The sequence below is a fragment of the Malaclemys terrapin genome, chromosome 8 (assembly GCF_027887155.1).
Source record: "Malaclemys terrapin pileata isolate rMalTer1 chromosome 8, rMalTer1.hap1, whole genome shotgun sequence".
Lineage (NCBI taxonomy): Eukaryota > Metazoa > Chordata > Testudines > Emydidae > Malaclemys > Malaclemys terrapin.
In genome coordinates, this window is record NC_071512.1 from 691,620 (window position 1) to 718,555 (window position 26,936).

Here is a 26,936-nt window from a genome sequence, read left to right on the forward strand (position 1 = left end):
GAACCCCCTCCAATAACGCCAGCTGCTGGACCGGCTCCATCTGGACAATGGGGATGGCCGGGTGCTAGTACTGCCTGGCTGAAGGGGGACTCGCCCCGTGCTGGAAACTGCAGGCACGCTCCTGCTGAGACCCTAGAAAAGGGAATCTACCCCATGCCCTGCAGCCTCCTGCTGGGAGGGACTCCAGCTAACAGGGGAGGGTGGCTGCGTACCCTTGTGGATGCTCAGCTGTAACACCCCCCTCTGCTATCTGATTTGCTCCAGCCCCTCTCGATGTGCTGCCAGGTGCTGGAGCTGGGATTGCACAGGCTAGGCCTCCATCAGCTGCAGTGATCCTGCTAGTCAGGATCAGCAAAGGAGTTGGAAAAGCAATTCCAGGGCCTGTGCAGGGTGCCTTCATTCTGCGCTCCGTGCAATGCCCCCTCTGCCTCCCACCAGCCTTTATGCTCCCCACATTCACTTGCTCTTTAATCCCTCCTGCCCTCAGTGCATCCCCTCCCTCCACAACTCTTGAAGTCTGTGGTTTTACCGTTGCATTTTCCTACATTTAGAAGCTGGTTGTCCATGCCCCATTGCTGTGGCAGCCCCACGTGCAGGGGGATGCGCAGACCCGGCTCGACCAAAGTGCTGTCAGGTACACCAAGGAACCATTGAGGCTGTGAACAATGGTGTTTAACTCCTGTTGAGCTCGTGCAGGCTTTGGGGCTTGTCAGCCATGTACTTGGTGCCCCTTTAATGGCTCCTAGCAGGAGCCACTTGCCTGCCGTGGCATCTGCTCTGCCAAGCTGTGACCTATGGGGGACGGGGGGTTGTGTACGAAGGCCAGGGTTTGTTGCAGCACTTTAGCAATAGCTGGAGCCGTTCTAGTGTCGCTTTCCTCCCCGGCATGTTTGGGCTGCACATGCTGCAGGCTGGTGGGACAGCTGGGGGCTGGTGGGACAGCAGGGGGCTGCAGGCTGGTGGGGGGGGCTGGGGCTCGTTGGGTGTGTTTAAGGGGGTGGGGGGGGTAAGTTAAATCAGTTTTGCACTGCCAGCTGGAGTGGGCTGCTTTTGTCCCTTTCCTAGTTGGAATCCGGACACCTGGAATGAGCCACAAGTCTATTCTGCTAGCCACTGCTCCAGCATGTGCGCTCTCAGGGTGTTACCGGGCTCCTACTTGGAACCACTGGCTAAAAGGACTGTTCCTATGTGCTGACAAGCCCCAGCAACCGCTGCCCTCCCACTACAGGGCACTCTGATGGTGGGAGCTGCGTCTCTCCCCTCTGTTTGCTGGAGCTCAAACCCTCTATTCCTTTGGAGAAATAGGCACAGTGGGTGAGTACCAGCCCCACTCCAGGCGGTGATGAAGTGGCTCCGAGAGCTCCCTGGGCACATGGGGACCTGCTGTGTGTGGGGGGTGGGGGAGGGAGGGGAAGGGAAGGGAAGGCGGAGCCCCTTCCCATACAGGAAATGACTTGCTATCTGCTGAGAGCAGCACTGGTTTTCTTGGCAAATGTGTTTTTTGTTTTGTTTTGTTTTTTAAGGAAATTCCCCAATAAAAACTTTGAAACACGGTTGCAAATTGCTCTTTCCCAAGAACTCCTTGTCCTTAGTTATGCCTAAAAACCCTGGGCTTCCAAGTTGCAGTTACATTTAAAAACAAAAAAATGAAAACCATTTAAAACTCTTGGAAATGCTTCACAGAGGGACCAGTGGCTGACTCTACCCGCGGTGGTGCCTACCTGCCAGCGAGTACTTCCCTGCTGGTGACAGCAGGCTCCTCCTCCTGGGTTGACCCAAGTGGTTAGCCCGTTCTGCGCTGCAGGTCGTTTCCGATGACCAGGAGAGATTGATGATGGCGTCAGGTGTTTGTTTACAATGTCCTGTTTCCCCAGTACAGGAGGAATCAGTCGGGTGTTAGTTTCTTTGCTCACAGCTCAAAGCCTCTTTTAACGAGCACTTGGCCCGGAAGTTCTTGTTCTTACATGGCCATGTTTCTTTTCTGCCTTCTCTCAGCTTCTCTGGGCTTTCTTGCTGCTTCTATCACAGAGACACAGACCTTCACCAAACAATAGCCTGGGAAATTTCCTCTGCCCGTTGGTTCAGATCCTGGGTTCCATGAAGGAGTTTAATGCTTTTTACAACTATCTTAAAGTGTTGGTCCCAGGCTGAGAGAGAGAGAGAAGGTGGGTGAGGTAATACCTTTAATTGGACCAACTTTGGGGGGAAGGGACATGCTTTTGAGCCGCACGGAGCTCTTCTCAGGCCTTTCTCCAGACCTGAGGAAGAGTGCCGTGAAGTTTGAAAGCTTGTCCCCTCCACCATCAGAAGCTAGTCCAGTCACTGCTATTCGCCTGCTGTCTCAGCTATCTGTAATGAAGGGTGCTGGTTACACCCCCTGCTTTTAACCACATTTAACCAAACCCATAACATCCATCACCTCAAGGGATCAGTCTCCACATCAACCTGCAGTCAGAAATGCCTGTCTCCACTTTCTCCCTCTCACCAGAGGGAAGTCTGGCAAGATCTTGCCAACGTGGCATGTATGTTTCACATCAACTGGCAGGGTGGCACGGGATCCCCCTCTGGGAGCTGAAGCAATACAGTTATGGAATGGGTGCATAGACCATCATATTCACGTTTCAGCAATGTGCATTCCTGGAGCACACACCACCACACCGATGTTCACAGCAGACACTTCTCCCAGGACAGAGAATGGGAGCTGGAACCCGCCCCCCCCCCCGACCCTAGACAACTCATTTGAATGTGGGAATGGCCAGAGGGGGATATGTTTGACTCAGCCCAAATGGGAAGTGTCATCTGTTCTGTTCCGGGGGCCCTAGGCCTTCAGTCTTTGGAAGATGCGTTTCTCCTTCCTTGGACGAAGGGCCTATATTACACATTCCCCCAATAGCTCTGATTCTAAAAGTGAGGAACAAGATCAGGCAAGACAAAGCCAGGGTTGGCCTGATAGTCCCTGCATGGCTGAGGAAAGCCTGTATCCTGACTTGTTTTGATTGTCTCCTTGTCCAGCAGTCAATCTTCCATGCTTCCCTCATCTTTTCTCAAGATGTGGGCTGAGCACCTCATCCCAGCCTAAAGAGTCTAGGCATGGCTAGTTCCTTAAGTATTCTAAATAGTCTGTAATGTGTTCTTTCCCTAGTTTGGCTTGCATTCTCCCCTTGTCATCTTTTATGGTGACCAGGTACTCGGGACAATTAACCTTTTTAGTGAAGACTGAATCAAAATAGCCATTAAACGCTGCAGCCTTCCTAAAGTTATGTTATAGTTCTTCCCCACTAAGTAAAGGACCTATGCTTTGTCTTTCTCTTGCTCCTAATGTATGTAAAGAACCTCGTATCGCCTTTTATGTTCTTGGCTAGGTGTAATTCATTTTGTACCTTAGCCTTTCTGATTTTTTCCCTATATGCTTCTGCTATTCTTTGGTACTCCTCCTTAGCAATTTGCCCATGTTTCCACCTTTTGTAGGATTTCTTTCTGCTTTTCAGGCCATCAAAGAGCTCCTGGGGGTGCTATGTTGGCCTCTTACTATTCTCCCTATGTTTCCTTTGCATCGCAATTGGTGGCAGTTGTGCATTTAATGATGATGATTCCTGGTTTACAATTACATGTTGAAACCTTTCAGTTAGATGACTATATCATCTGCTTCCCCCTCCAATATAGACCAGCAGTATGTATTGAAAACATCTTTACTGCATCATTATTGACAATTCCACCATGGACCAATCCCAGTGTTAGGATTTCCGTCATTTTGTCCCTAATATACTTTACAAACACCTTATTGACTGTAACTCTGCTGGCCTTAGATTTTTGCCTTGTGTCCTTTTGATTCTCTTCTCAACTTCCTGCAGTTCCTAGCTTCTGATTTGTATTCATTACCCTCCACTTCCCCTTTCTCCCTGTTATTGGAGATTGGGGGTTGTTTTTATAGCTGCTTTCACTTCCCCTATAAGCCAGATTTTTTTCCCTTTTTCAGTTGAGACTTTTTTGTTTTTTAGGTATCTAGTGAAATCTAATCCCATCCAAATCTGCTTAGAGTGTTCCCCCCACCCACCTCTGGCTGATTTGCTTTCAACCACCGGGGAGGGGCTTTTTTTAACCAAGCCCCTTTTGTGAAATATGCTGGTTGACATGGACCCTTCCCTTTGTATTTTACTGTGGAACTCCTTACTGTCAAACTCTTGCAGCCCCAGGAGGACACCTCTCAATTGCCTCCCTTTCCCTCTTATAAAGCCAGACCTACTACTCACTTGTTGGCACCTGGATGCCCCGGTGCGCGAGGCCCTGCTTTAGACAGCTGGCAAAGCCTAGGAGTCCATTTCTTCTTTATGCATTCTGGGAACAAGGCTGTCTTTAATGTATTCAGAACTGGGCAGCCCACTCTACCTCCTTGGCGTGCACCGTGGCTGTAATACTTCACACCACTTCCCTTAGTCATACCTGCTGTGGCAGGGGAGACGTGGTTCTCTGCGGCAGGGGGCATTGCTTCTGTCCGCAAAGACGCCTGCAGCCCCCAGCCTGGTGTGGCTGTATCTTGCTACAGCGCTGTGGGGTCAGGGGAGATGTGCTCTGACCCTTGCGCAGGTGGGTTCTAAGCTGGAATTTCTTCTCTTTCCAAAGTTTGCAAGAGCAGCACCTGCCTGGCAGGTATCCTGGCAGTGCTTGCACTGGGCTGGCCCCATTCCCTTGGCTTGGGCTGGGTGTGGGGGAAACGGGCCAGCCACGGGAAGGCTCAGGGAGATAGTGCTGCTTGCAGCCTGATGGGTCTTGCTTGCTTTAGCTGGTGCTGGGTCCGGCTGGGGAGGGGAGGGGAGGGAATGGACCCTCTGCCGGCTGCTAGGAGTTGAACTGGGCTGGTGCTGGCAGCTCTCCAGGCTCCTGTCCCTTCAGAGCCGCTGGCCGCCCGGCTCAGGCCCTGTCTTCACAGCTGCACGTGCCTGAGAACGGCAAGCTTGGGAACCGTTGCCATGGGAACAGGCAAAGGGAGTGCTTTCTCGCCAGGAAAAGGAGCATCTTCGGCTAAACTCCCAGGAATGGTCTCTGCTGCAGCCTGAAGAACCAAATCCCCCAGGCCTGCAGGAGGGGCCCTGCCCCCTCGTGGCCACCTTCCCCGCCAGCTGTCTAGCCCCAATGGGTTCTCGGCGTGCCCCCTTGTGCCTGGCAGCCCTGGCTGGGCACCCACTCTCTCTGGCTCCTTGGGCAAGGCCAAGTGGGTCCGATCTGGGAGCAGGGCTGCCCCGGTATCAGCCCCCCGCAGGCCGCTGGGTTTGGGCAGCCGGGTGTTCAGGGCTAGGCTGAGCACTAGGGGCAGTGGGCAGGAGCCTGGGATATTGGACTGCAGGCCTGTACATGAGCTAGTCCCAGGGGGGTGGTGCTGGGGGAACCCAGGCGCCTACAGCTGCAGAATCCCAGGCCAGCCACCCCTGTAGAACCAGGAGCCTGCTGGCTTGGGGCACGTATCCGCGCTCACAGGCTCTAAGCTGCAGCAGCGGAGGGAGGGCAGGGTTTTCCTCCCCTCCAGGGGCCAGAGCCTGGGCTGAGCTAACAGTGGGGGGGTCTCTGGCCAGTTCAGCTAGAACAGTGAGCATGTGACTCCTCCAAGGCTGACCTGGGCCCCCAGAGTGGTTCTGCCGTCGCATACCCCCTGCACCCCCCTTTCCCTTCCATAAGCCAGGGAGGCAACACGGCAAAGCAATTTTCAGGGGTGAGTGACGCTCTCAGCTGTTGCTAGGATAACAGCTCCTCCCCCAACCAACTGGGTGGCTGGCAGCAGCTTTTTGACTCTTTCCACCCTCCACTTTCTGGGCTTATTTGGGAGAGTTGGATTCTGTGCTGCTGCTCTGCCTTGCGATAATGGACGTGTTCTTGGCCTGGGCCTGGAGGGGTCTGGCCAGCTGTAGCCCTGGTCTCTTCCCCACCAGCCCAGTGCGGCCTTGGAGTAGGTGAATAACCCTGCCTGGAACAGAGGCAGTGAGCATCTCCCACCTGGCATCACTGCTGGCCGGGCCATGCCGCAGCGCCAGGAAAGCTGCGCTCGCTGGCAGCCTTGCAGCTGGGCCAGGCTGGGCTCCAGCATGGGAGACCGCTCTGAGATTCCACCTCAGCAGCCAAATTCCCCATTCTAGTGAGGGAGAGCCAGGCGAGTGCTGTGGGAGGAGGGCCCTGCCCAGGGCAGCCTGCAGGCTGATGGAGCCCTGCTGGGGCTGGTGGGTTTGAGAGCGGTGTAGGGGCTGTTGCAGGGAGAGCTGCCTGCAGCAGCTAGGCAGTCAGACTGAGCCTAGGAACAAAGGCAGCAGGAGCTGCTGCTGGCAATGGGCGCCGTGTCTCCCTGACCTGAGCCAGGCTCTCTTCGGGGGAAGGGGAAATCCAGCATGTGCCAATCCAATGTGCTGCTCTCCCACTGCCCAGCCCTAATTCCCAGTTCCAGGGGGCAAGGCCTGGTTCACAAAGGGGCTGAGTCAGAGGAAGGGATTTCCTGCCCCCTCCCCCGCAATAACGCATCTACCAATACCCATCCATGGGAGCTGCACCTCCCTTCTGGCCTGAAGAAGAGACAGCCAGGCGCTCACCGTTGTCCCAAGCGCCTCCAGCCTCTTGACCTGCACGACCTGTCCCGTGCCCGTCCTCAGAAATATTCTAATGGTTCCTGTAAGTCACAGAACCAGCCCGAGAGTCCGCCTGGAGAGACACCGCAGTGACTGCTGGGGTATGGCAGAGAGGGCGGCCGCAAGTGAGACAAGCACCTGCAGTGCCACACGGCAGCAGACCAGGCCAGTGCAATCTGGAGCAGAAGGTCCTGGAGGGAACAGGATGGAGGGGACGGACAGTCACCCTGGGAGGATGGGGTCACTTCCTGAGCAACCATGGAACTTACACTACAGCTCCTGGGCTGACTTGGGGCCAGACGCCCTGGCCTGGCGGAGGGAGAGGGGCTTGGTAGCTTACTGACAGGCCAGCCGACATGAGGGTAGCAAGGGGCTGACGTCAGAAGGGAACAGCCAGGCAGCTGTTATGGCTTGGGGCAGGAGGGCTCCGCCACTGGGGTGTTTAAAAGCTCTGGCCTGAGTCCAAGGGAGTGGTGGAGCCTGGGGATGGGAGCCTTGGCCAGCTGACTGTGATTTAGGGGGGACTTGTGGGCCAGTCTCCATGTCTGACACCAGTGAGGCAGGGGCACTGGGGGCAGCTGGCAGAGAGGTGAGGCCTCCTGGAGAATACCCCTGCTGCAGGGCAGCCCTGCACCACAGCTGGTCCCCAGTGGGGCTGGACCGAGAGGGTCACACACAGGCAGCAAGGGCCCAAGGTGGGGCTGCTCTAACCAGCCCCAGCACGGGGAGACCAAGCTGGCCCCACTCAGTCCCTGGGCCAGTGCTAGTGCCCCAGCACGCAGGCTTAGGCTGACAGGTGCTGGGCATGTGTCAGGCATTCCCAAGTCGCTTGGCCTGTTTGCATGTGAGTGCCAGCCCCTGTGCCTGTGTGGCCACAGGCTGGGCAGCGGGGCCTCGCTGGCTCTTTGGGGAGAGCCCCCTTCCCACGTCTCTGCCCGCCGACTCCCCGAGCCCCCTCTACCACCATCCAGGCCGGGCCATCTCTGCCTCCTCGCCCTGGGGGGGGGGGGAGAGAGCGTCTCTGCCCTTCTCTCTTGCCTGGGGTAACGCCTCTGGAATTTGAGTCCCACGTGGGCCAGTGTCTGTTTAAATGACCGTGAGCTGGCTCTGTGGCCTGTCCCTGCTCACGCCCGGGGCCCTGCCAGAGAACGACACATTAAATTAAGTGGCAGCTTCGTGTGTTTCCCCCAGCGCTGTCACCATGACAGCAGCGCAGAGTGGCTGTCAGGTGCATTGTTCCTGCCATGGGCCCCACGGGCAGCGCGGCAGTCGGGATTGGCAGCTGGCAGTCTGCAGCGAGCACATGGGGGGGGGGGCGGGGGCAGCAGGCTCTACCCCATGCCCCCCACCAGCCCTGGCCAGCCTTGCCCAGGCAGCCAAGTAGCTGCTGAGACAGGCATCTCACTAGTGGGGGGCAGCCCAGTGCCAGCTCCCGACACCCCCCCCCCCCGGGAGCCTCGCCTGACCTAGCATCATAGCTGTGCCACACGCATGGGCAGTGCATCCTCATGGCACATTCCCCCCCCCCCCCTGTGACTCCACTGCCCCCCTTTCTGTCCTCACTCCAGGCCAAGCCCTGGCCTGCCCCTCCTTGGAGCCTCTTGGGGGCCAGAGTTTCCTCATAATCCACTGGACAGGAACCTCTGTGCCCCAGAGCCCTGCTCTCAAGCTGCAGGGTGAGGGCTCTGATTGGACACAGCAGGTGGCAAATAATGGAGGGGCGGGGGGGGGGGGGGGAGGACACCTGGATTCTCTCCCTGGCTCTGGGAGGAAAGCCCGGACTCCTGGGTTCTCTCCCTGGCTCAGGGAGGGGAGCGGTGTCCCCTGGTTGGGAGAGTGGGGGGGCTGGGAGCCAGGACACCTGGATTCTCTCCCCGACTCTAGAAGGGGAACAGTGTCCCCTGGTTTGGCGGGAGGGGCGGGGAGCCCGGACACCTGGGTTGTCTTCTCGGCTCTGGGAGGGGAGCGGTGTCCCTGGTTGAGGGGGTTGGGAGCCAGGACACCTGGATTCTCTCCCCGGCTCTGGGAGGGGAACGGTGTCTCCTGGTTTGGCAGGAGGGGCGGGGAGCCCGGACACCTGGGTTCTCTTCTCAGCTCTGGGAGGGGAGCGGTGTCCCCGGTTGGGGGGGTTGGGAGCCAGGACACCTGGATTCTCTCCCCGGCTCTGGGAGGGGAACGGTGTCTCCTGGTTTGGCAGGAGGGGCGGGGAGCCCGGACTCCTGGGTTCTCTTCTCAGCTCTGGGAGGGGAGCGGTGTCCCCAGCTGGGGGGGTTGGGAGCCAGGACACCTGGGTTCTCTTCTCAGCTCTGGGAGGGGAGCGGTGTCCCCGGTTGGGGGGGTTGGGAGCCAGGACACCTGGATTCTCTCCCCGGCTCTGGGAGGGGAACGGTGTCTCCTGGTTTGGTTGGGGGGGGGGGTGCGGGGAGCCCGGACTCCTGGGTTCTCTCCCCAGCAGCGCGGGTGAGGGTCCCTGGAGCCGGCAGGAAATGCCAGGGGGGGCTCCCGGGCCGATTCCCCGGGGGAGGGGGGCGCAGCCCCTGCCGGTTCCTCCCCCAGCAGCGGGGGGAGGGGCGGCCGGGGGAGGGGCCAGCGGCGGGGCGGGAGCCGGGCGGGGCCGGGAGCTCGAGCGAGAGCCGGGCAGAGCCGGGGAGCGCTCGGCAGACAAAGGGAGCCGGGCCGGGGCCTCCCGCCATGGCGGGGCGCGGGGAAGGGGCCGCCCGGAGGGGCCCGGCCTGAGCGCGGGCCCGGGCTCGGCGCTGCACGTGCGCGGCCGCCCGGTGCGGGATCGGGGCCGCCGGACGCTGAGGCTCGGCGCATCCGCGGGTGAGTGTGGGGGGGACCTGAGCGCGCGCCCCCGTCTGTGCGCGCGTGCCCGGCTGCGGAGGCGGAGGCCGCCCCCGCGCGTGCCCCTGGGCTGCGCGGGGGCTGCACGTGCACGAGCCGGGGGCGAGCGGGGCTGGGAGACAGACCCCCCCTCCCCCCCCCCAGCCCGGCCACGTGCTCCGCTCCCGGGGGCTGGAGCCGGGCCCTGGGGTCCCGCGCCGGGGGGAGCCGCCAGCTGCGGCCGGGGCTCGCCCAGCAGGACCCGCGGCGGCTCCGCACCGCACCGCAGCCTGGAGCCGGCATCGGGCGGGCGCCCCCCCCCCAGCCTTCAGGGAGCCCCCCCCCAATCCCCGGGGCACTCCCCCCCCAGAGCCTCCAGGGAGCCAGCCCCCGCCCCCCATGCTGAGCCCCGGGGGGGCCAGTCACCACCTCCAAATCCTGGGGCGCCAAACCCCCCCCTCGAGTCCCAGGGCACCAGCCCCCCCCCCAAATCCCAAACCCCATCCAGCCACAGAGCCAGGATGCCAGTCCCTCCCCCCCCCAATCCTGGGGCACCACCAACCCCCAGAGCCTCCAGGGAGACAGCTCCCCCCCCCCCTACGAGTTCCAGGGCACCAGCCCCTCCACTATGCTGAGCTCCAGGGTGCCAGCCCTCCCCTGCAGTGCCCCCCAGGGCACCAGCGTCCCCTCCTCCCCTTCCCGCTTCCTTTGGCCTGTACGCGCCAGGGTCCGTTTCGGGCCATGCTGGACCCCTGCCCAGGAAGCCAGGCGCTCGTTAGCGGCTTATTTTCCTGCACTGGCACTGCCCTTGCCCCAGTGCTCCACGTGTCCAGCTGCTTGCACTGGGTTTGGCTTGGGTTCAGTCCGAGCCCAGCCCTCCTTCAGCGTGGTCACGGCTCCCTGGAGCGTGGGAAGTGGCTCTGGCTTCCCCCCCTTTGGTTGTGTTTTGTGACTTCCAGCCCAGCCCGGTTGGGAGACGTGCCCTCGGGGAAGGAGCCTGCTTGGGCTGCATGCAGGGTACGAGGTTTAGGCCCTGTCCTGGGTCAGGCTTTGCCCATTGCTAACCAGGGCCGATTGCGTGTTGCTACGTGTGTGCTGAGCCCTCTGCCCCACGGGGGATGGCTCCAGGCCAAGAGCTAAGGGGGAGTCCACTCTTGGACTGGCTTTAGGTGCAGTTAAAACCTCCCCCATGCTGCTGCCCTGGAGGTGTTGGCATAGCTGGGCAGGTACTGCTTCTTGGCCCTTTGCGGGGCAGGATGGACACACCGCGGAGTGTAGGTTAGCTCCGTGCCCCTGCTTTCCAGCCAGCACCCAACAACCTGTTAGGCCAATACTGCTCCAAGTGGGGGCCTCCTTCTATGGCCACATCTGTGCCTGGTGCCAGAGATCTCCCCTGAGCTCAGAGCCTGGCTGGGGTCTGACACACTCAAATGTGCGTTTCTGGCAGGGGATGTTCCCTCTGGAAATGCAAGGGAAAGATCCCCAGGCCCTGGGGGGCTCTCCCCTCTCAGCAGCTTTCCTTGCACCTCGAAGGGAATCTCTCTCTTGCCCGGTGGTGGACCTCAGATGCTGGATAGAAAGTACCTGGCTCAGTCTCGCAGTCACGCCCCTGGGATCAGGGCAGGTTCCGGCTTGGTGATGGCTGACTGTGTTAGAGGAGGGTCTGCCATCGCCCCTCCTTCTGTGCAAGGACCTGCAGCCATGTGGCTTGTGCTGTTTTTGACGTGCTCTCCCCAGGGCTGGCTGGTCTAGAACCTTACATGGGGTTGGGGGAGGTTCCTTCCTTCCAGGGCCGGCTCCAGGGTTTTGGCCGCCCCAAGAAGCCAAAAACAAAACAAAACAAAAAAAACACCACGATCGCGATCTGCAGCGGCAATTTGGCGGAAGGTCCTTCGCTCCGAGCGGGAGTGAGGGACCATCCGCCGAATTGCCACCGAAAAGCTGGACCTGCCGCCCCTCTCCGTAGCGGCCGCCCCAAGCACCTGCTTGCCAAGCTGGTGCCTGGAGCCAGCCCTGCTTCCTTCCTTGTTAGGGAGGCTGCAGTGCTTAGCCTGGGGAGTGGATCGCTCCATTCAGAGTCTTGCTGCCAGAGTGGACTGTTAGAACCAGCTGTGCTGAGCTCCGGCTGCACACAGAGCGGAGCTAGAGCAGAGAGGCCAGTCTTGTTGTGAAGCCCCCAAGCGTCCCTGGGTGCAGCCTGCAATGGTTAATCATTGACTGTATTTGAAACACCCTTAGTTCTACTCTGATTTTGATTCAGCTTCCAGACATTGGATCTTGTTCTGCCTTTGTCTCAGAGTAAAGTTCCCTCTTCCCTCAAATCTTTCTGCCATGTGGGGACTCTGACTGCGATCGAGTCACCTCTTAACTTTCCCTGGGAAACTAAACAATTGATCCTCCGGCTCTCGCTGTGCCAGACGGACTCGTGCTTCTGGCTCTTTGGAACCTTTCCAAGCGTTCTCAGCATCCGGTGGGAAGTGCGGCCCCCAGAACTGGACACAGCGTCTAGTAATAGTCTCACTATGGCCGTCTACAGAGGTGACACCGCCTCCCTCGTCCTGCTGATAGTTACCGCTTAGAGAATATTTCCATGGATTCGAGTCAGCAGGGTCTGAGGAAGTTCATCCTAGGGTACTCAGGAACTAGTTGTCCCCATCTCAGAACCATTAGCAATTAATTCTCTTGGAGAACTCAGAGGACTGGAGAAGGGCAGACAGGTTAAAAAAGGAGAACAAAGAGGACCCAGGGAATTATAGACCATTCAGCCTAACTTCAGTACCTGAAAAGATACTGGAACAATTGATTAAACCATCAATTTGTGAGCATCTAGAGGATAACAGGTTATAAGGAACAGCCAGTGTGGATTTGTCGAGAACAAATCATGTCAAACCAACCTCACCTTTTTCTTTGACTGTCCTAGCGGATGGGGGGAAGCCGTAGACGTGATACCTTGATTTTAGCACGGCTTGTGACACAGTCCCACATGACATTCTCATGAGCAAGCTCGGGCAATGCGGGCTAGAAGGTGGGTGCACAACTGGCTGAACAGTCGCACTCACTGAGGAGTTATCAGTGGTTCACTGTCAAACTGGGAGGGCGGAGCTAGTGCATGCATCAGTCCCGAGTCTGGGGCTAGTCGCTATTTTCGTTCGTGACTTGGGTAATGAAGTGGAGAGGGTGCTTATAAAATCCACAGATGACACCAAGCTAGGAGGGGTTGCAAGCACTTAAGAGGACAGGATTAGAATTCAAAATAACCTCGACAAATTAAAGAATTGGTCTGAAATCAATAAGAGTAAGTTAAATACAGACAAGTGCAAAGTACTACATTTAGGAAGGAAAAATCAAATGCCCAGCTACAAAAGGGGGAATAACAGGTGATAGCTCTGCTGTAAAGGGTCTGGGGTTACAATGGATCACAAATTGAACATGAGTGAACAATAGGATGCAGTTGCAAAAAAAGGCTCTCATCCTCCTGGGGGTGTATTAACAGGAGTGTCGTAGGTAAGCCAAGGGAGGTAACTGTCCCGCTCTACTGAGCACTGGGGAGGCCTCAGCTGGAGTGCGGTGTCCAGTTCTGGGTGCCGCACGTTAGGGAAGAAGTGGATCAATAGGAGGGAGTCCAGGAGGGAGCAACAAAAAATATCAAAGGTTTAGAAACCCTGCCCTCTGAGGAAAGGTTAAAACACTGGGCCTGTTTAGTCTTGACAAAAGAAACTGACCAAGGGTGGGTACCTGATAAGTTTCCAGTTATGTGAAGGGCTGTTCTAAAGAGGACTGATCGGTTGTTCTCCACGTCACTGAAGGCAGGACAAGAAGCAATGGGCTTCATCTGCAACCCGGGAGATTGAGGTTGGATATTAGGAAAATCTTTCTAACTCTCAGGGTGGTTAATCTGTGGCACAGGCGTCCGGGGAGGTTGTGAAATCCCTGTCGTTGGAGGGTTTTATGAGCAGGTTGGACAAACACCTGCCAAGGAGGGTCCAGCTTTTCTTAGTCCTGCTTCAGTGCAGGGGCTGGGCGTGGTGACACGTCGAGGTGGTTACAGCCCTTCGTTTCTGTAATGCAGGGATTACTTGCTCATACAGCCAAGGATCACGTTCGCCCTCCTGGTGACAGCATTCCGCTGGGTGCACACGTTGGGCAGGCTTGTCAGGACCCCAAGTCCTGGTCTGCGTCCCTGCTTTCCAAGGTGCTGTCCCCCAGCCTGGGAGTGCGGCCTGTGCTCTGGGTTCCAGGCATGGGCCTAAGCCCACTTTACTGTGTGATACGGATCTCTCTGCAGAACTGACACGGCAGCAGTTACCACGCCAACAACTTTTGTCCTCTGCAAACTTAGAGCAACCGCTTTATCTTCAGCCAGATCACACGGAGGATGATACTGACCAGTCTTTGGCCAAAACCAGACCCCTGCGGGACCGCTCTAGAAACAAGATGCATGTAAAGGGCAGGCCACCTCCTCACTGCCCCCTTATGGCCAGAGGTGGCTCTGCAGCACCCAGCCTCAGTTTCCCCTTCACAGGTTCCCAGGAATGCTCCATGGAGGCTTACATGCAATACCAACCCCCTTCCTTGGGGACTGATTCATTAACAAAAAGCAAACCCAAAGGCAAGTCTCTGCTCCACCAGCCTCCCCCAGGGCGCAACACCTTCTCCCGGAGCTCTGGCAGCTCCCAGCCCCTCCATTCGGCCCAATTTTCAGCCCTTCCAGGTTCTGCTCGGTCTGTCCCTGTGAGCTCAGGGGTTGCACAGGCCTCCTTGCTGGGCCTGTTTTTCAACTTCCTTCAACAGCTTCCCCAGCTGCGTCCTTCAGGTGCCTTTTCAGCAGCTCTCGGTCGTTCTTCCCCTTCCCTCCCTGGGCTGAGGGGTCCACAGACAGCACCCGTCCCCCGCTGCTGGCTCCTCTTCAGGGCCCAGGGGCTTCCCGTAAACCCAGTTGGGCACCAAGTAATCAGTCAGGGGTGCACCAGCCCCGCTTCCTCTTAAAGGGGCTAGTCGCCCTGTGACAGCCTCTGGGGACGAAAATACCCCCTTGGTAATTGCTTTTGGAATCTGTCAGTCAGTTTCTAGTCCATTTAATCTGTGCTTCGTTAAAAACTAGCACTATACAAACACAATCCATTAATCTAGTTGTAATGTAATCGAGGCCTGTGGGGCTACCGCTAAATGCCTTACAGAACTCTAACGTCACGGCACGTTCTCTTTACTAACTCTGGTTGTAATCTCAAAACAAGACCAAGTTTGTTTGACAAGACCTGTTTTCTGTGAACCCACATGGACTGGCATTAGTTATGTTGCTTTGCATTCTGGAACAGATTTTCTATGATTTCGCCCAGGATCAACGTGACTAATTGGCCTATAGTTACCCGGCTCATCCCACTTACCCTTTGAGAATATTGGCACATTTTAGAATATTTTCCCCTTCTCTGAGACTTACCCGTTGTCCAAGAATTATGAGATATTACCGATTACTCAGCCGCTCCTCAGCCAATTCTTTTACAACTCTTGAGTGCAAATTATCTGTTCTTGTCCCTTTAGAAATGTTTCTGCTGCAGCAGCAGCTGCTGCTCTCTGGCCTCTCTGGCTGATAGGCCCTGTGGCATCATGGTGCATCCTGGGGTCCAAGGACACTGTCTAACCCAGCTCTTTCCAGTTCCCTCGCCGCCCCGGCTCCTTCGGTGAACCTTGAGAAGCAGAACGGGGGTGGAGCTCATCCCATCCCCAAGCAGACAGGCTCCGGGGCTGCCAGCGACAAGCCTCCCATTTCTAGAATCTTTCAGCTTGTTGCCATGACAACCCCAGCCCTTCCTGGGAGGCTGGCGAGCCCAGTGCCCCCCTTCCCTTCACAATCCCCTTGGACCGGGCTCTGCTGGCTTCTGCAGACGGCTCCGTAGCCTGGGCGGAGCTGGGCTCGGGGCCTTGGCCACCCTGGAGCACCAGCCTTGGGGTCTGAGGCAGGCCTGGGCCGCTGGCTGTGGCGGGGGTGGAAACATGCACAGGAACGCAGCCCTTAAATGAGCAGGTGGGGAAGGGGGCCTGGGCTAACGGGTGGTGGTCGGTAGCGGGAGGGACCCAGCCTGAGGGAAGCCACATGGCTGTAGCCGGGAGCCGGCCTGGCCACCCTGAGCTGGGCGTGGGTGAGTCGCTATGGGAACCACGGTGCGCCCGTCATGCTGAGGTCTGTCTGTCTGTCCGTCTGCAGGTGGCGCCATTGGCTGCTCGGCACAGCGATGGGAAGGAGCTGGGCTGGGTGTTCTTGGTTCGGACGGGGCTACCCAGCCTGGCCTGCGGCTCTGCAGATCCCTGCAGCGGACGAGCCCCTCCGGAGTGCCTGCCCCCCGGTTGTCCCTGCCTGGTGCCTGGGGAGCAGGGCAGGCCCTGACCCTCGCCCCTGAGCAGCCCTGCCCCATGGACCTTGCCCCCCCCGGCTCTGCCTCCCATCCGTCCCCAGCGCTTGGAGTGGGCGCCATGGCAACGGCTGCAGGCAGCGCGGAGGCAGCCCTGAGCGAGTGACGAGCCGCCGGCGCTGGCACCTGGGCACAGGCGATGGGCAGCGGGCGTGTGGTGCTCTGGGCCCTGCCTGCCTGCAGCTGAGGGGAGCCCCCGGCCCCCAGCCCAGCCACCATGGTGATGTCCCAGGGCACCTACACCTTCCTCACCTGCTTCGCCGGCTTCTGGCTCATCTGGGGCCTCATCGTCCTGCTCTGCTGCTTCTGCAGCTACCTGCGGCGCCGCGTGAAGAGCCAGCAGGAGGAGCGACTGCGGGAGCAGAACCTGCGCGCGCTGGAGATGGAGCCGCTGCACTACGAGGGCTACTCGGGCAGCCCCCCCGGCATGGCCATGGCCATCCCTCCCCGGCTGCGCATGGAGCCGCGCCACCCCCCCGGCCCGCCCCCCCGGCCCTGGAGCTACAGGCACGGTGAGGGCTGCTTGTGACCCACGGTGCCAATTCCCTAGGCCTGGCCCATCGCCGCCAGGGGCTTCCCAAGGCAGGGAGCGGCCGCTGCTCACGCAGGTTCAGAGCCTGAGGCAGGGCCTGGCCGCTCAGCCGGCCACTCAGAGCCTCTCTGGCTACAGCAACCCCCGTGCTGCCCCACTGGCCAGGCCAGCAGAACCCTGGCTGCCTGGCCGTGCTCAGTCCCAGAGCAGAATGCCCTAGGGAGCCTGACCCCTACCCCACTCAGCACCTGCTGCAGGGCACCTGTGGGGCTGGCTGGGGCCTTGCACCCCTCATGGAGGCTGTGGGCCAAAGGGGGGGAAGAGGCTGTGGTTCAGGCCCCATCTACACATGCAAGAAGGGGGAGAGCCTGGTGCGGCCCCTCACTCAGCGTGTCTGCTGCTTGCCTTGCAGAGTCGGATCTTTCCAAGCCCCCGTGCTACGAGGAGGCGCTGCTCATGGCTGAGCCGCCACCGCCCTACAGCGAGGTGCTCATGGACACGCGGGGGCTATACCGCAAGATCAACGCCCCCTTTCTGAGCCACGAGCGCCCCGAGAAACAGGAGCAGCCCCCCAGCTACAAGCCCCTCTTCCTGGACCGAGGTTACAGCACAGCCCTGCACCTGCCCAGCTCTGCCAGCCAGGGCCCGGCCTTCTACCTGGAGGCCGAGCGTGCCCAGCGCATGTTCCCCAGCTGGATGGACTCCGAGCTCAGCAGCAGGGACACGTATGAACCTGGGGCCTGGCATCTCCCTGTCTCCATGCCCTTGTTTGGCAGGACTACGGCGGTTTAGGGGCCTGCCGGGCAGAGTGCCACACTGGAGCCTGCATGGACTGGGGCTGCAGCAGGGCCTGCCTGATCCGAAGCTGCCCGTTCTCCTTGGGAGCCCGCCCTGGGCCCCACCTCAGGGCTAGTGCAAACCCTGCCTGGACAATGTGAAGCGCTGCCTGCTGCGGCCAGTGTGTGAGGGGCTGGTCCCCATCTCGCCCTTGGTGCTGACTGGGGCTCCGAGCAGGCCCTGCACTCGGCTCTTTCCTAGTTTGTTTGTTACAGTTTGAGAATAAAAGTTTGTGGCACCAGATTCATTCCAAGCAGGGCCAGGCTGCCTGGGTGTGGGGGAACTCGGGGCAGGCTCCACCCTGCCCTCCACAATGGGGCCTGGAGCATCCCTCTCAGCAGGTGAGCACAGCCCCACAGGGCTGGACCCACTCTCCCCCTGGGGTGCTTGTGGGCTGGCTCTGTCACAGCACAATGCCCAGAGCCCAGCTCCTGCAGCCAGGGCGCCTCCCCCATGCACTCGCTGCCCCTCCCCCAGAAAGCAGCCAGGTTCAGGCCAGGCCAGGGTGGAGGCGATTTATTTATTAACATACATTAGCACGTTGCCAATACACAATTTGTGCTTTCAAAAAAACCAGTTACTGTACTTGAGAAGGGGACCAAGCAAGGGGGGACAAAGCAGAGGGGGGGGGCGCAGGGGGCTGACAGTCTGGGGGGTTGCCACAGTCTCCTACTGAGACTGGCAGGGTCCTTGCAGCTGAGACAGCCGGGCACTAGCTCTCTCCTAGCCCCCACCCTAGGGGTGCATAACACCTTCCCCTCGGGGGGCAGGGCTCGGCTGCACAAGCACCTTGGGGCGCAGCTGAAGTGAGGGGGGCTGCAGCCAGCCAGAGCCGCACCCACACAGGGTCATTTTATTGCCATATTTATTTTTGATTCGTGCAAAGTTCTCAGGGCTCTGGGCAGAGCCAGCGGGGGAGAGGCGAACGAGGCCCCTGCCCCATGCACAGAGCACCAGCTGCCCAGCCTCCCTCAGGGCACCAGGGTCGGGGGAGCTGAGGGGCGTGCAGAAATATACAAGCTCAACGCAAAGAGGCAGGAGCGGCAGGGTGGGGGAGCAGGGAACTATAAGGGAAGGGGGGCGGGCGGACCCACATGGCTCCTAGTGAGACAACTTTTAAAAAAGAGAGAGAGAGAGAGAGAGAGGGAGAGGAAAGCTGTAAAAGTTGCCCTGCGGGGGCAGGGGTGCCTCGGGGCTGGCCCGTCCAGCCGGGCCCAGGGGCACACGCAGACGGAGAGGGATGGGGCTGGGCCCCTCGCTGTGGCCGTCTTGCACTGCTGGGATCTCACGGTGGCGGTCCCGGGGGGTCTGACGCGCACAGGGCCCAGCCTTAGACGCTGCCCCCAAAGCTCTCCTCGTCCTCAGGCACCGGGTCGGCGTCCCAGCAGGTGATGTCGATCTCTGTGGGAGAGTCGGACGTGTTAGCGCCAGGCAGCCCAGTGCCCCCCTCGAGGGGGAGCAAAGCAGGGCTCTGGGCTGCCCCCCACATGCCCAGGGCTGCCCCACTCACCGGGGGGCTTGGCGTAGAACACAGCAGGAGGAGTTTTGGCAGACGTCTCCACCTGGCCGAACTCTTCGTCCTGCGATTGGCTGAAGTAGCCCTCGCTGGCCTGGAAAGGAGAACGGAGCTGCCATCAGCCACGGAGGAGCCCAGAGCAGAGCGAGCGGCCAGCAGGGACAGTGCTTCCAGCTGGCCCTTTACCACCTGGCCACGGCCCAGGGCTTGCGGCTCCAGGACACCCCTCCCGCTGCCACTGCTGCAGGCTCAGGCTGGGCTCTGTACCCAGGAGCCGGATCCCACCTGCCAAGGGGTCCGCAGGGCCAGGAGGGCAGAGCCAGGGCCGCAGTGGGTATGGGGCAGGCGCCCCAGGGAGCCTCTTGCCTGGCCAGGTTGGGGGAAAGGGCACCAGGTGCAGCAGCGCCCAGCTCACCTGCACTCCTTCCTTCTGGGCCATCTCTCCGTTGGTCAGCAGCTGGGGATCGGGGACCTGCTGCCCGCCGGCGGCCTCCTGCAGGGCATGCTGGTAGCTGAGCGTCATCTGGTGCGGCCCCTCCATGGCAATGAGGCTGGCCGGCTCCTCATCCTGCTCCGCGTCGCAGAAGGTGGCCGGTGGCTCGGGCAGCTCGTCGAAGTTCAGCAGGTTGTCGTCAGGGGGAGCGGGGGCTGCGGGGGTGGCTGGGGGCACATCCACCTCCACCAGGAGGGGCGCAGGGGGCCCCGACGGCGCAGGTGTGGCCAGCTCCCAGGCAGCGGGCGGGGTGGTGCTGTCGTTCTGCCACAGGTCGATAAGGCTCTCGGGGCTGGGGCCGGGGGGCTGCGCGGGGCCCGAGGACTCGCCCTCTGCGGGCAGCACGGCCACGGGGAACAGCAGTGGCTCTCTGGGCTCCAGGAACACAAGGTCCTCGGTGGGGCCCAGCCCGCCCCCCTGCGCTGCTGTCCACTCAGGGCCCCCAGGCAGCTCATCTGCCGTCAGCGGTGCCGGCGCCTCGCTGCTGGGTCCGGGCGAGTCTGCACGGAGGGGGAGAGAGCGCATCAGAGTCCAGCCCCTGCTCCCGCCTGCCCTCCGGGGAGGGGCCCCCTGGGCTCCCCTGCACCCCACCTTTCCACGGGGCCTGCTGCGTCACTTCGTCCAGCGCCCTCTCGATCTGCTCCCCGACGGGTGTGGAGGCCGGGCTGGAGTCACAGGGGCTGCAGCCCACGGCCGAGGCCTTTCTGTGAGCATCCGACTGGCTGCCTGCGAACGAGCGAGACGGAAGCTGAAGGGGCCCCAGGCCGACCCCTCGCCAGCCAGTGCGTTGGCACGGGTGCAAATAAGCAGGCCCCTCGTTTGCAAATTAATATGCATCACCTCGTTTGCACGGATAGCCCCTCCCACCGTCAGCCCATCCTGGAGTTTCCTTCTCCAGCCAAGAGTCCCTGGGGGCGGCTCCTCCCTCCGCCCACTGGGGCATGCAGCAGGGTGAAGGCCGGAGGCCTGCCAGCAGGACACTCCATCCAGGCGGCTGGGGGCCCCAGGGCCAGCCCTTGGGGTTCACAGACACGAGCGGGGTTGCTCCCCCGCGCCCCAAGGCTCTCCTCACAGCCGGCCCACCCCACCCAGCCAGCCAGGAATTCAGGCCCCAGGCCTACAGTCACACCCCCGCCAGAGCTAGACACCCCATGGGAGCTGGGCCCAGCGCCTAGCACGTGCCAGCCCATGGAGCCCCCTCTCCTTCAGCCAGGCCACGGGGGCAGCACTGCAGCGGGAGCAGGCCCCCTGACGGGACGGGGACAATCCTGCGCCCACCTGACCCAGTCGCCACTTTGCCACTTTAGGGAGAAATTTCACATATTTATTCTACTGAAGCCAGCCCCTTGGCACACCCTAGCCCCCCAGCACGCCCCAGCCCTCCAGCACGCCCTGGTCCTGCAGCATACCCCTGCCCTCCAGCATGCCCCAGCCAGCCCCGGTCCCCCTGGCACGCCCCCCAGTATGCCCCCGTCCCCCAGCACGCCCTGGTCCCCCGGCCAGCCCCCCCAGCACACTCCGGTCCCCCAGCACACCCCGGTCTCCTTGTCCCCCCCAGCACCTCTGACCCCCCCAGGCACGCCCCAGCTGGTGTCTGTGAAAAAGGAGGGTCCTGGCTCTCCCGTTTGGTCCCCACAGCTGCTTTCTCCTCCCATTTCCCTGGCCAAACCTATAGTGCCCTGCAGCTGCCACCTCCCTCTGCAGAGACCACGTGCAGGGGGTCTGTGGGGGGGGGGGCAGGATGGGGCCTCCCCAATGCGTTCTCCCCTCAGCAGGGCGGGGCCTGGGCACTCGCCCGGGCACTGCTACCTACATGGGAAGAAGGAGGAGAGGTTTGGTGTGCGGTGGCAGGTGACATAGGGGAAGGGGGTCCGCGGGGGGGAGGAAGAGGAGGAGGAGGAGGAAGGCGGCCCACTGTCAGGTGTCTTTATGAAAGGACAGTGCAGACGACCTGCTGAGAGAAAGACAGACAGACGCACGGAGACAGAGAAAGCAAAGAGAACGGTCAGTCTCCCAGCTCTAGCGCCCAGCCCCCCTCCAGTGCCACCGTGAACAGGGAGGAGCAGTGTGGGTGGGGGCCACACCCCGGGGGGCTCAGCTCAAGGGCATTGAGGGGATGGGGGAAGCAGGGACAGAGGGAGGGAGGGACGGACGCTGCACTTCTCTCTTGACCCCATCAGCCCCGGCTCCCTGTGGTCAGTAGCACAACCCTACATGGCATGAACGGGACAGGACACTGTGCCCAGCCACCAGCACACAGGGCACCAGCCCCATGTCCCCAGGAGCTCCAGGCAGAAAGGGGCAGTGACCAGCCCGGCCTGGCAGATCCGGATAGACACGTCCCCTTGTCCTGCCCTGAGGAAACCCCCAGGAGCGGGCACATCTCCAGCCCTGGAGCACAGCAGCAGGTCAGAAAGACTCCCCCAGGAGTCACAGCCCAAGCCCAGCCCAGCCCTGGGCAACCTGGACTCCCCACACCCTTCCCCATCTGCTCAGACCTTGCCCAGGGCAGCGCTGCCCACCCCCAATTCCCCACTTAGCGTGGGTGGCCAACGTTCTACGGTCTGAAAACCGGAACCCGGGCCCCACCTCTTCCCCAGGCCCACTACTGCTCTGCCTCTTCTCTGCCTCTCCCCTAGAGATCCCACCCCCCCTTGCTGCTCTCCCCCCTCAACTCCAGCGTGAGCAGCCCCAACGGACTTGCAAAGCCCAGCGCCAGCAGGCCGCCAGGGAGTGCAGGTCACAAGAGCGCTGCGGCCGCACCGGAGCAGCCAGGCAACCCCGCTGGGGAACTAGGCATGGCCCTCCTGCCTGGCAGCCCCCTTCCCTCCCCATCCCGGAGCTGCCCGAGAGTGTGGCCAGGAGCAGCACCAGCTGGCAGGGCAGCTTGTGACACTTCCCTCCCATGCCCCTGGGAGCCCCTCACCCCGCTCGCTGTGTCCTCCGCCGCAGCCCTGCAAACCGTGCGCCTCAAAGGGGCTGCTATGGCCCGAGCCGGTGCATGGGTCCAGGCTGGGCGACAGGCTGCCAATTCCCCCCACCCACAGTAACCAGACTCCTAATGTCCAGTCAGGCCATCCAACCGGACACCTGGGAACCTTACTCCTAGCCCAGCACCCACACTGCATCAACACCCTTGGGTGGGTGGGGGGGCGGGCGGCTGGCAGGGACTGGCCCAACACCCACAGCCAGGCCCCACCCCCCAATGCCCCCCCTGCCTCCCCCAACGCCCACAGCAGTGCCCCAGCCAACACGCCCCCCCTACCCCCCCACGCCCACAGCCAGGCCCCACCCCTGAACGCCCCCCCCAATGTGCCCCCCCAACGCCCACAGCCAGCCCCCCCAATGCGCCCCTCCTGCCCCCCAAGGCCTACAGCCAGGCCCCACCCCCAATGCGCCCCCTGCCTCCCCCACGCGCCCCTCCTGCCCCCCACGTCCACAGCCAGGCCCCACCCCCAATGCCCCCCCTGCCTCCCCCACGCCCACAGCCAGGCCCCACCCCCCAATGCGCTCCCCTTCCCCCCCACGCCCACAGCTAGGCCCAACCCCCAACACACAAAGCCAGGCTGCACCCACAACACCTGCCTGCTGCCCTTCCCGGCCCCCGCACGACTGCCCGCGCCTGCCCCCCGGCCCCTCACCTGTCCTCTGGCTGAAGGGGGACGTGGCGTCAGAGCTGCCCGAGGCCACTCGCTCCTGCTGCTTGAAGAACTCGCGGGGGTTGTCGGGGCGCCGCGCAATGATGGCGGCAGCTTCCTGCCGAGGCAGAGACGGAGCCGTGAGTGTCCTGCTGTCCCCCAACCCGCCCCTGTCCGCCTGCCCCCTGCGAGCCTGCCCCCAGCCCCCCAGGAACCCGCCCCCCAGGAACCCGCCCCTGTCCGCCTGCCCCCCGCGAGCCTGCCCCCAGCCCCCCAGGAACCCGCCCCTGTCCGCCTGCCCCCCGCGAGCCTGCCCCCAGCCCCCCAGGAACCCGCCCCCCAGGAACCCGCCCCTGTCCGCCTGCCCCCCGCGAGCCTGCCCCCAGCCCCCCAGGAACCCGCCCCCCAGGAACCCGCCCCTGTCCGCCTGCCCCCCGCGAGCCTGCCCCCAGCCCCCCACAAATCCGCCCCCCCAACCCGCCCCTGTCCGCCTGCCCCCCGCGAGCCTGCCCCCAGCCCCCCACAAATCCGCCCCCCCAACCCGCCCCTGTCCGCCTGCCCCCCGCGAGCCTGCCCCCAGCCCCCCAGGAACCCGCCCCCCAGGAACCCGCCCCTGTCCGCCTGCCCCCCGCGAGCCTGCCCCCAGCCCCCCAGGAACCCGCCCCTGTCCGCCTGCCCCCCGCGAGCCTGCCCCCAGCCCCCCAGGAACCCGCCCCCCAGGAACCCGCCCCTGTCCGCCTGCCCCCCGCGAGCCTGCCCCCAGCCCCCCAGGAACCCGCCCCCCAGGAACCCGCCCCTGTCCGCCTGCCCCCCGCGAGCCTGCCCCCAGCCCCCCACAAATCCGCCCCCCCAACCCGCCCCTGTCCGCCTGCCCCCCGCGAGCCTGCCCCCAGCCCCCCACAAATCCGCCCCCCCAACCCGCCCCTGTCCGCCTGCCCCCCGCGAGCCTGCCCCCAGCCCCCCAGGAACCCGCCCCCCAGGAACCCGCCCCTGTCCGCCTGCCCCCCGCGAGCCTGCCCCCAGCCCCCCACAAATCCGCCCCCCCAACCCGCCCCTGTCCGCCTGCCCCCCGCGAGCCTGCCCCCAGCCCCCCACAAATCCGCCCCCCCAACCCGCCCCTGTCCGCCTGCCCCCCGCGAGCCTGCCCCCAGCCCCCCAGGAACCCGCCCCCCAGGAACCCGCCCCTGTCCGCCTGCCCCCCGCGAGCCTGCCCCCAGCCCCCCAGGAACCCGCCCCTGTCCGCCTGCCCCCAGCGAGCCTGCCCCCAGCCCCCCACAAATCCGCCCCCCAACCCGCCCCGGTCAGCCTGCCCCCTGCAAGCCTGCCCCCAGCCCCCCAGGAACCCGCCCGTCGGCCTGCCCCCCCGAGCCTGCCCCCAGCCCCCCACGAATCCGCCCCCAACCTGCCCGCCCGCCTGCCCCCCAGCCCGCCCCTGTCCACCTGTCCCCGCAAGCCTGCCCCCCCCCACCCCAACCAGCCCCGTCTGGCCTGGAGCCTGCCCCCAACCCCACACGAACCTGCCCCTGCCCTCCTGTCCCCCGCGAGCCTGCCCCCAGCCCTACCCGTCCGCCTGCCCCCCGCGAGCCTGCCCCCCAACCCGCCCCTGTCCACCTGCCCCCCGCGAGCCTGCCCCCAGCCCCCAACCCGCCCTGGAGCCCGCCCCCAGCCCCTAACCCACCCCCCAACCCACCCTTGTCTGCCTGCCCCCCACGAGCCTGCCCCCAGCCCCCTGCCGCAGCCCTGTGCTGCTTGGAGCCTACCCGCAATGAGCCCACTCCCCACGAGCCCACCCTCAGCCTCCAACCAGCCCGCCCCACCACCCCAACCCAGCCTTGCCCTGCCTGGAGCCCGTCCCCACAAGCCTGCCCCACCCCCAGACACCACCTGAGCCTGTCAACATGCCCCCCCAACTCCACCCCACCACCCCAACCTCGCATGGCCTTTGCCAACCATGCCCCCACCGCAGCCCGAGCCCCACCATCCACACCCCATTGCACTGTGCCCTGCTCTGCTCACCCCACCGTCTGTGGCCAGTCCCCCTGGCCGCACCCTACCCTGCCATCCGCCCTCCACCCCTCCCCACCATGGCCTGCTTCAGACCAAATCCCACCCTGCCACGGCCTGGCCTCCGAACACATCCCTAAACCCACAACTGCCCTTCCATGGGCTGACTCTGCCCGGCCCCCCCAGAGGGGGGGAGAGCAGCTCCGGGCCAAACACTCACCTCCACTTCTGACTCCGACTTCTTGAGCTCCTGCCCATTCTCCTCCTCGTGCTGCTGCTCGCCCTGGGGAGAGAGGCAGCATCAGCCCCGACTGCAGCCCCCCAGCCCCGGGCAGAGCCACCCCAGGGACCCCTCCCAGAAGCACTGTGGGATCCAAGGCCCCCCTGCGGTGGTGGCAGAGAGGCAGGGGGGCTCCGGAGGGCAGGGGGGCTGGCCACAGATGGTCTGCAATGAAAGAGGGGCAGGGGCGACGAACCGCCAGCCACAAACTAAGCACTGGCCCCTGCCTCAGGCGGTGGCGCTGGGCTGGAGCCGGTAGGTGCGCCCTGGGCGGGCTGGAGAGCCGCTGGCGTTCAACGCCGGGGGAGGACCCCAGGACGTCACTTACGAAGATGGACTGTTCCTGCAGACGCTGCCTGGCCTCTTCCGCCTCCAGAGTCTGCTGCTTCCGCCTGCCACGACAGCCAGCGAGGGGGCCTGAGCAGCTGCTGGGGGCAGCCCCCAGACCCCCCCAACAATGCACCAGCAAGCACACGGCGCCCTGCCCCACGCAGCGCCCAGACCCCCCCAACAATGCACCAGCAAGCACACGGCGCCCTGCCCCACGCAGCCCCCAGACCCCCCCAACAATGCACCAGCAAGCACACGGCGCCCTGCACCACGCAGCCCCCAGACCCCCCCAACAATGCACCAGCAAGCACACGGCGGCCTGCCCCACGCAGTGCCCAGACCCCCCCAACAATGCACCAGCAAGCACGCGCCCAGACCCACCTCTCCACACCACGCCCCCATGCTCCATCCGTGCCGCGCCCTGCCCCCCACACCACCCCCACGCTCCACCCGTGCCGCGCCCTGCCCCCCACACCACCCCCACGCTCCATCCATGCCGTGCCCTGCCCCTCACGCCCCCCATGCTCCATCCGTGCCGCGCCCTGCACCCCACACCCTCCAAGCTCCATCCATGTCATGCCACGCCTGCCCCCCACACCCCTCATGCTCCATCCATGCCGTGCCCTGCCCCCCACACCCCTCATGCTCCATCCATGCCGCGCCCTGCCCCCCACACCACCCCCACGCTCCATCCGTGCCGCGCCTGCCCCCCACAGCCCCACGCTCCATCCATGCCGTGCCCTGCCCCTCACACCCTCCAAGCTCCATCCATGCCGTGCCCCTGCCTCTCATGCCCCCCATGCTCCATCCGTGCCATGCCGCCCCCCACCCACACCATGCCCTGCCTCCCACACCCTCCATCCACACTGCACCCTGCCCCCCCCACGCTGCGCCCTGCCCCCCATGCTCCATCCACACCACGCCCACTCCGCACACACCCTCCACGCCGCACCGCCATGCACGCAGGGTAGTGCGGGGTGCCCACAAACAGCCTTTGGCATTTTGCCCCCTATTCTTCATAGTCATATGACGACACGAGTATGGCATAATTCTGATGTATTCTGTGCAGGAGAAGGCACGTGAGGTGTCATTGGAAAGGGTACGAGTTGGGCTCTACCAAATTCACACTCCATTTTGGTCAATTTCAGAGTCATAGGATTTTAAACATAGTAAATGTCATGATTTCAGCTATTTAAACGTGAAATTTCATGGTGTTGTAATTGTAGGGGTCCTGACCCAAAAAGGAGTGGGGGGGGGGGGAGAAGAGAGGAAGGAGAGTCACAAGGTTATTGTGGGGGGAGGGTGGCCACACTGCTACCCTTACTTCCGCACCACTGCAGGCAGCAGCACTGCCTTCAGAGCTGGGCAGCTGGAGAGCGGCGGCTGCTGGCCAGGAGCCCAGCTCTGAAAGCAGAGCCCCGCCAGCAGCAGCACAGAAGGAAGGACGTCATGGTACAGTATTGCCACCCTC

The 26,936-nt window shown here is 62.5% G+C and overlaps 2 protein-coding genes across 6 annotated transcripts in view; one reads left to right on the forward strand and one right to left on the reverse strand.

Annotated features, from left to right (window-relative positions):
• The first annotated feature begins 9,252 nt into the window (after positions 1 to 9,252).
• On the forward strand, positions 9,253 to 17,447 carry PRR7 (proline rich 7, synaptic). Of its 2 annotated transcripts, none has more exons than XM_054037547.1 (3): positions 9,253 to 9,428; positions 15,631 to 16,347; positions 16,780 to 17,447. In XM_054037547.1, exons 2-3 carry the CDS (start codon positions 16,053 to 16,055, stop codon positions 17,157 to 17,159), a joined length of 675 nt encoding a protein of 224 aa, XP_053893522.1. In that variant the 5' UTR covers positions 9,253 to 9,428; positions 15,631 to 16,052; the 3' UTR covers positions 17,160 to 17,447. The 2 variants fall into 2 exon arrangements, with proteins under 2 accessions (XP_053893522.1, XP_053893523.1); XM_054037548.1 differs by lacking the exon at positions 9,253 to 9,428 and adding an exon at positions 15,311 to 15,450.
• A 258-nt stretch (positions 17,448 to 17,705) lies between these two features.
• The window catches only part of DBN1 (drebrin 1), a 28,509-nt gene continuing 19,278 nt past the window's right edge, over positions 17,706 to 26,936 (reverse strand). Inside the window, exons 8-15 of one of the 4 annotated variants that reach the window (XM_054037543.1) lie at positions 25,464 to 25,527; positions 25,076 to 25,138; positions 22,855 to 22,969; positions 21,027 to 21,164; positions 19,805 to 19,939; positions 19,136 to 19,713; positions 18,715 to 18,814; positions 17,706 to 18,605 (exon numbers count right to left, since the gene is read on the reverse strand). In XM_054037543.1, coding sequence (XP_053893518.1) covers positions 18,535 to 18,605; positions 18,715 to 18,814; positions 19,136 to 19,713; positions 19,805 to 19,939; positions 21,027 to 21,164; positions 22,855 to 22,969; positions 25,076 to 25,138; positions 25,464 to 25,527 — 1,264 coding nt within the window. In that variant the 3' untranslated portion in view covers positions 17,706 to 18,534. Of the gene's footprint in view, positions 18,606 to 18,714; positions 18,815 to 19,135; positions 19,714 to 19,804; positions 19,940 to 21,026; positions 21,168 to 22,854; positions 22,970 to 25,075; positions 25,139 to 25,463; positions 25,528 to 26,936 lie in introns of all 4 variants that reach the window. The other 3 variants (XM_054037542.1, XM_054037544.1, XM_054037545.1) reach the window with 3 other exon arrangements.

Bases quoted from the DNA above. Each gene is read 5' to 3' on its own strand.
- PRR7 (XM_054037547.1), top strand. From the start codon at position 16,053: ATGGTGATGTCCCAGGGCACCTACACCTTCCTCACCTGCTTCGCCGGC. The intron at 16,348-16,779 runs GTGAGGGCTGCT...CTTGCCTTGCAG, and splicing joins GCCCTGGAGCTACAGGCACG to AGTCGGATCTTTCCAAGCCC.